The sequence below is a fragment of the Rutilus rutilus genome, assembly GCF_951802725.1.
Source record: "Rutilus rutilus genome assembly, chromosome: 5".
NCBI lineage: Eukaryota > Metazoa > Chordata > Actinopteri > Cypriniformes > Leuciscidae > Rutilus > Rutilus rutilus.
In genome coordinates this window covers 41,589,537-41,597,187 of record NC_140213.1, presented here as the reverse complement: position 1 = coordinate 41,597,187, position 7,651 = coordinate 41,589,537, and the positions used below count along the sequence as shown (strand labels likewise).

At 39.0% G+C, this 7,651-nt stretch overlaps 1 protein-coding gene across 2 annotated transcripts; it reads left to right on the top strand.

The window, feature by feature from the left end:
* The first annotated feature begins 1,708 nt into the window (after positions 1-1,708).
* On the top strand, positions 1,709-6,883 carry nr2f2 (nuclear receptor subfamily 2, group F, member 2). Of its 2 annotated transcripts, none has more exons than XM_084409627.1 (3): positions 1,709-2,979; positions 3,997-4,524; positions 6,374-6,883. In XM_084409627.1, exons 1-3 carry the CDS (start codon positions 2,526-2,528, stop codon positions 6,646-6,648), a joined length of 1,257 nt encoding a protein of 418 aa, XP_084265753.1. In that variant the 5' UTR covers positions 1,709-2,525; the 3' UTR covers positions 6,649-6,883. The 2 variants fall into 2 exon arrangements, with proteins under 2 accessions (XP_084265753.1, XP_084265752.1); XM_084409626.1 differs by having other exon boundaries at positions 1,772-2,979; positions 3,979-4,524.
* The last annotated feature ends 768 nt before the right edge of the window (positions 6,884-7,651 follow it).

Here is a 7,651-nt window from a genome sequence, read left to right as displayed (position 1 = left end):
GGGGGCGCCCATATACTGTTGTACGTCCAGTCTTCAGCATTTTTCCTCCGAGGCAGCATATGCAGTGATTTAGCACTGTACGTTTTTCAGTGGACCCAACTCTGACAACCCCTGATGATAGAGAAGGTAGACTTCAACAAGCGAGCTTTAAAAAAAGTGCTCTGACTTATAACCCGAGGAGCGAAAAGGGAGACCCCTCATCTGACCACCCCGAGGCTCCCTGCGAACATCTATGGCAATTAACATGAGACTTCTGGGCTTCTGCTTTCTCAATGAGCAGCATTCTTATCATACGTTTGCATGCTTTTTTTAACGTTTTGAGTGTTTTTTTTTTTAAACCCAGTTATCAATTTGAGGAAGCTATGGGATATTTTATTAACTCCACGAAGATATCTGTAGCCAATGAGTCAAGGCCCTAAAAGCACAGTGATCCTTACATTTTCTTTTGTTGTGTGAGAATAGCCTACATTGAATGCTGCATCTCTGCATAAATAACTTAGCCATTGAGAGCCGTGTGTGTTGGCTATACATCATTGCATTATAATGATAAGTTACGACTAATATTCATTAGGCTACTTTATTGCTAGTAGTCATGATGAGAATACATACATAGGGTATGTGACAATTAATGCTAGTTTCCGTAAGTATACTGTAAATTGTGTAGCTAACAATATAAACGTCAATAATTATCATCTCTTTTTTCTTTTCGTTTTTCTTCTTTTTTCTTTTGGAACTATATGCACGTAAAGTCAGTCGACTTGCGTATAAGACTTAAAGATAATATAATAGCCTAAGTATTGCGCCAATATAACTGGTCTTTTGGACTAGAGGCTAATTAATGGATCGGTATATAAAATAAACGCCTATGTGAGGTCTTCATATTCAGATAAAATTAAGCAAACAGAATATTCACAGAAATACAGCTTGCACCAATTCTGACTCTTGTTGACTGTTAATTCATTTAGTTTTAGTTTTTTTTTTCTGTCTCTGTGTTTCTTACAAAGTAGTGTTTCGCATAGCCTATCTTTAACATATCTTGATTACAGTGCGAACTTGCATCAATAGCCTCTCGCGTACATTGCTTGTTCCCTCGTGGACTGTCTCTGTTTTAAATGTATTTGTCAGTGCATTATTGACTTGATAAATTATATGCAGTTTCATGATTTATAACGAGGCGTTAATGCGGATAAATGGGATCTGGGATCTGACCAAATGCGGCCAGTCTATAGAATAAATGTAACAAAAATGCATATAACACATTGAAAATTTGAAATATCATAACAGAAATATTATTATCCCGGAGATATTTAATATCATTCAGTGGCCAGATAAGAGAAAATGTAGCCTATTTATTTATTTATTTTAAATGAATAATTTTGAATTAGCCATAATATTGATTTTGTAAAGCCTTGGACCTCTGTAGTAGGCTATGGAAAGCGATTTTAATAGATATTCCAATCGTGGATTTTATTTGAAATAAATCTAAATATTGAACACATGTAGGCTATGTATTGCGATGATTTTGCAACGAACTGTGTTCTACTCTCTTTAGGACCAAGCGGCTCCTCGACCCTTATTCCTGGCTTTGGCAAAGAACCAAGTAGCACAAGTGCCGACTAGCCAATGGGGTTCAGGGGGAGGTCCGTGAGCTCTGACCAGTCAAACACAGTCACTTTCCATATATGGCAACTCATCACCATGGTAACGTGTGCTAAGTTGCAGCAGTCGTGTCAAAGTTCACTATATAGAGAGCTCAGTGAGCTGATCAGAGAGAAAGCATTCTGCCAGCCCAGCGCCTACAAATCGCAGTCACTTCCTAACCTCCCCCTTTTTAACATATTTGATCACTTTGATTCTCTGTTCTCTCTCTTATTATTTTTACGCGCATGAAGGAGGTTCTATAGGTTGTGATCTTTTTGTTATATTATCAGTCCTGCTTGCCGGAGAGTTGACTTCATATTTGACTCGAGCATTGGCTGCAACTGCGCGCGGCTGCTAGCGCTACCTCATCTGAAGAAAAGGAAGAAGCAGCAATATTTTTTGGCCAGTTGTTGGTTTTTCTTCAAGACTTCACGCTGGAACTTCTCGCGCTTCGCAAGTATCTTTGAAAGCTGCGTGTTTCTGTGCGTGCGAACGTCGCTACACGCGTGAAGTTATCTGTTCTGCTCTGTTCATATCTTCTTCCGCCGTGTTTATTTTCCATTTTATCCTTGATGGGTTTACTGGATGGATGACTGCAAGTGCCCCTGGACTTGGCCTCTAAGAGCAAGGCTCGGCTCGTCTTTGCTTCAGTTTTAACCACATGTCAGGTAACGCTATTTCAGTCGAGAAATAGACTGCTGTTCGCCGTCGGTACGCAACTTTGAACGGACATTCAGACTCTAACCGACCGCGCCGATCCTGAATTATTTATTTTATCTTCCTAAGTGATAAAGGCACCGTGCTTCGTTACTGTTTTTTTAAACAAAGCATTCCGAAACCAAAAACGGGGAACAAAAAGTTTTTGTTAACGTTGACTGATAGATATGGCAATGGTAGTGTGGAGAGGCTCCCAGGACGATGTGGCCGAGACCCAGGGCACCCTCTCATCGCAAGCCCAAGGAGGACTATCCCTTCCGACCCCTCAACCAGGCCAGCTGGGTCTAACGGCCTCTCAGGTTGCCCCTCCGACCCCTCAGACACCCGTTCAAGGACCCCCGAACAACAACACACAGTCCACCCCGACGAACCAGACGACGCAGTCGGAAAAGCAGCAGCCACAGCATATAGAGTGCGTGGTCTGCGGGGACAAATCCAGCGGCAAACACTATGGCCAGTTCACTTGCGAGGGGTGTAAAAGCTTTTTCAAACGGAGCGTACGAAGGAACCTCACTTACACATGCCGTGCCAACAGGAATTGTCCCATTGACCAGCACCATCGCAATCAGTGTCAGTACTGCCGCCTCAAAAAATGCCTCAAAGTTGGCATGAGACGGGAAGGTATTCGGAATTTTGTTGTTTTACTGCTGTCTTTGTCTTTTGTATTTAGCTGTATTAAATGCATGCAATCTACGTCCCCCTTGTATTTTGTCCCCGACTCTTCTCTCTCGGTCTGCCCGACCACAGCACGCGAAGGAACCGCCTATAGCGCTCGAGACAGCGTTATCACGGCGCCCTTAATGCTCGAATAATGACCAGCCTCTATTTCGCATTTTACATGTTCGCAACGTTAAATTGATCATCACTTTAATTCGCCGACGAAAATATGGTCATTCGTGTTGATTTTTAATAATATCACTGCAAATATGCCGTGCAGTTATGGCGAGGGAGTATGGAGAGGCAGCGTCAAAATCACACACACACTCACGCACACACACACACACACACACACACACACACTAGGCTAGGGTCTCCAGATAGACCACAATCGACATCGCTCATCTCCAGGAGAAAAGTAAATAATAATCACTACTGCGCTTTTATAGTATTTATTCGAATAATCGTTCCGCCAAGCACCCAGTTTGCTCGCAGATTCTCAATAGATAGCAGAACTGACTATGTCGCTAGCTAAATAGGTTAAGGGTTAGCATTCATGCCTTTCTTTGTGCATGTATTCACTGGGCTCATGTTGTGAAACGTAAACACAAATTAATGTACATGTACACTTAAAATGAAACATTTGCCAAAATATATTTTTCTAGTAATTTAAACATAGGGTTTGACTATAATTATTTTGTGTGTAGTGGACGGTGCAGAACATTATTGTAAGCATATCAATAGCCTAGTCTTTAAATAGTTTGACTTAACGGTAAAATCATGAAGGCCACTTTGTTAGTTTAAAAGTTCTGCACGTGTCAAGTGACATAGTAGTCTAATTGATTACATTATTGCTATTGGTGTAGTTCCCTAAATTGTGTGATAACAACACACCACAAGTGAACTAAAAACAAGGTCAAGCTGTATTTTGTTGTTGTAGAATTCAAGCATCAATATCTACAGTTTCTCTTTTTACTGCAGCCGTGCAAAGGGGACGGATGCCACCCACACAGCCACACCATGGTCAGTTCGCCTTGACAAATGGGGACCCACTGCACTGCCATTCCTACTTATCCGGATATATCTCTCTACTACTACGAGCGGAGCCCTACCCAACTTCTCGGTATGGCAGTCAATGCATGCAGCCCAACAACATCATGGGCATCGAGAACATTTGTGAACTGGCAGCCAGGATGCTGTTTAGTGCGGTAGAGTGGGCCAGGAATATTCCCTTCTTCCCAGACCTCCAGATTACCGACCAGGTTGCCCTTTTGAGGTTGACCTGGAGTGAGTTGTTTGTGCTCAACGCTGCTCAATGCTCCATGCCGCTCCATGTGGCTCCACTTCTGGCGGCGGCTGGGCTCCATGCCTCCCCCATGTCTGCGGACAGAGTGGTCGCCTTTATGGACCACATTAGGATCTTCCAAGAACAAGTAGAAAAGCTCAAAGCTTTGCACGTTGACTCTGCTGAATACAGCTGTTTAAAGGCCATCGTTTTATTCACTTCAGGTAAGTTTTCATTTCCAAAACATGTGTTTTTAATCATCTATTTTATTGTGTTTTGTACAGTAAAGATAATGGAGTCTTTTAATTAAAATCTAGAAAGTATACACGTGCTAGTTTCAGCCTATTTATCTGATAGCATTACGTATTGAAATGTGCACGTCATAATAGGTAAATTTGTATGTGTGCATTTTTTAGAGCTCTCTGATAAAAAAAATCAGTTAACAAGCAAAAATATTTAATCTTACTAAAATGTTTTAAAAGCATCGACGTATCGTCAATAGAACACTGCAGTTTTATTTAACACTTGAAGAATTTATTTTATTTTTAAGAATTAAATGGTGAAAGAATTAATATTTTGTGACAGCCAAAATATTAATATTAATATTATTTTTAAATATGCATTAAAAAATATATTTATACGCGTAAAAAATAATAGAAGATATAGCCTGGCCTAATAGCGCCTACAGGCTAGTTTTGATAAAAACAAATGTAAATGCAAATAATGTCAGAAAATGAGCACTATCGACTTACGAAGTCTAAATTGTAGCTTTAATCATAATTTGTTGTAGTTTCACAATACATCAACATAATATGATATTGAAGAGCAATCAATTATTTCTATTTATTTGCAATGACAGATATTAAGGATGTCATCTCGAAGGGAGGGGGTGAGGCTGTAGGAAAGGGAAGAAAGGCCTAATGCTCCGTTTACACACATCACAGCCCAGCTTCACACTGGAGCCGATCGTTTAAATTGATAGATATATTCACGTTGCGATAAACACCAAAGTTTTGTTTAATCGTCTTTTATTGTGGAGGGGCGACAGGACATTTCTGTGCGTTGTTAAAAGCTCACAGTTCTTCCTTGTTTTGTTAGGATGATCTAGGGATCCAAGACACATGCTGGACTCGTTCCAGAACTGGGTCATGACCCCGACTTCCTTTCTTTATTTGTGTATCAGAGAGCTAAAGCGAAAAAGTTTTACGGATTTAATGGCGAATATATTCTTTCGGAAATTTATGACTGGGAAAGGTTTAGTACCAGTTGCACAATAAATAGGCTATTACCACAGTATGCAAATACGCTGTTTTGATTTCTTTACAGACGATGTTCCCTACGACAATAAAATATAAATGAATCAAAACCTAAAATAAAAAATATCAACGGAACTGTTCCTAACATGCTATTTTTAAAAGTTGATGTCATGTAGGGCAGCGTTTTGCAATCGCTTTATTGACTTACACTTACAGTCTTCTACCACCTCTTGTGGATAGCTTGCTCTTCGAGTTTGTTGTCGTTCTTTACAAACAACTTTCAGTATTGTCTAAAAGTTCAGGACTTAAGGTTTCGCAGCGTCTAGAAATGTTCTAAAATAAGGCAGATATTATAGGCTACGCTAGCACTTAGTATTTTAATTTCTTAACATTATTATTATTATTACTATTATTTTACATTGCCCTTCTGTGTTCCTTTTTTTTTGCCATAATAGTATGACCCACATGCTGCTAAATTGTCCTTTTTATGGGGATTACATGCATCAAGGTTTTAAAAATGTTGTTACTCGTACAATGGAATGCACACTCCATTAGGTCTATTTTTTATACAAAAATAAAAAATAAAAAAAGACGAACAGCACAACTCCAGAGTTTGAATGTATCTCTAGTAAACTAAAGTTAGCTCGAATGGCACATGTGATTTTTGATATGATGTGTATTGTGCTGTACGTAATAGCGTACTTAAATAAAATAGTAGGCTATGTGTTACTGTAGAACAGCTTGCCGTTTTGTAAATGAACTGTCCAGGTGTGCTGTTAATGTAATACACATTTGATTATCTCTCCATTCCTTATAGATGCTTGTGGCCTGTCAGATGTGGCCCATGTGGAAAGTTTGCAAGAGAAGTCCCAGTGCGCTCTGGAGGAGTACGTTCGGAGCCAGTATCCCAACCAGCCAACTCGATTTGGGAAGTTATTACTGCGCTTGCCCTCTCTCCGTACAGTCTCGTCTTCGGTCATAGAGCAATTATTTTTCGTCCGATTGGTAGGTAAAACCCCAATTGAAACCCTCATCAGGGATATGTTGCTGTCGGGGAGCAGTTTTAACTGGCCTTACATGTCGATTCAGTAGGCAGAAGGAGTGATCAAAGGGGCTGTGACTACAATAGTTAGCGCTTCTTTTGTAGAAGGAAACGGCTGTTACACGAGTTTACTTTCACGAAGAAAGACTTTCATACAATGACTGTGAATTTTAAAATTGAGACATTCAGTGAAGCCTCGAAATCCAGAGATTGCTCCCTGTGTCATTCTGAACAGTTGGTTCTAATGTTTTTTTGTTTGTTTGTTTGTTTGTTTGTTGTTTTTGTAAAAAAAATACAAAAAAATAATAAAAATACAAAAATGAAGAAATAAATAACCCACTAAAATTAATACAAAAGAAAAAAGACGAAAGAAAATAATTCAAGGATTTTCATAATCCTTTCTGGACAGCAAAACTAAAAAGTGCATTTAAGCGACAATTTGGAAAGATTAAGGAAGAAGAAAAAAAAAGTTCTTTTTCTAAATTGCTATATTGTCCTGTGTCCATGTATCTATAGCTGTTTTTGTAATTTTTTGTTTTGTTTTTGTTTCTCCTTTCTGGTTCCAAACCGGCCTATGTGATTCTGTAGTATGCAGTTGTTTATTTTAAATTTAAATTTTTTATTTTATTTTATTTTTTTGCTGTTTTTCTAATAACCATGGCTTCTTCTAAAACAGTTCAGAATGTAAAGACGTTCTTCGAGAATTAAAACTAAATCCACAGCAATATAGGCTATGCTTAATGCTGCAAGCGCACTTACTCTATTGATGTCCCTTAATGAGCAAGAGTAGGGATTATTTTCATAATCAACTCAAACTTATATCCACAAAATGCCAGAGCACTAGTAATGCATCATTTCATACCACTCTTCTGCCTGATATAGACACCCCCCCAAATCATAATCTCCCGAAATGGATGCAGGAGCAAAACTATCATTTAGTTATATGCGCCATAAAAGTGTTTGCAAAATGTCACCGGTTATTTTTGTTGTTGAAAGTTTTGACCTGTCTCCATTTTTTTTTTTTTTTTTTTTTTTTCATATTTGGATTCGGGA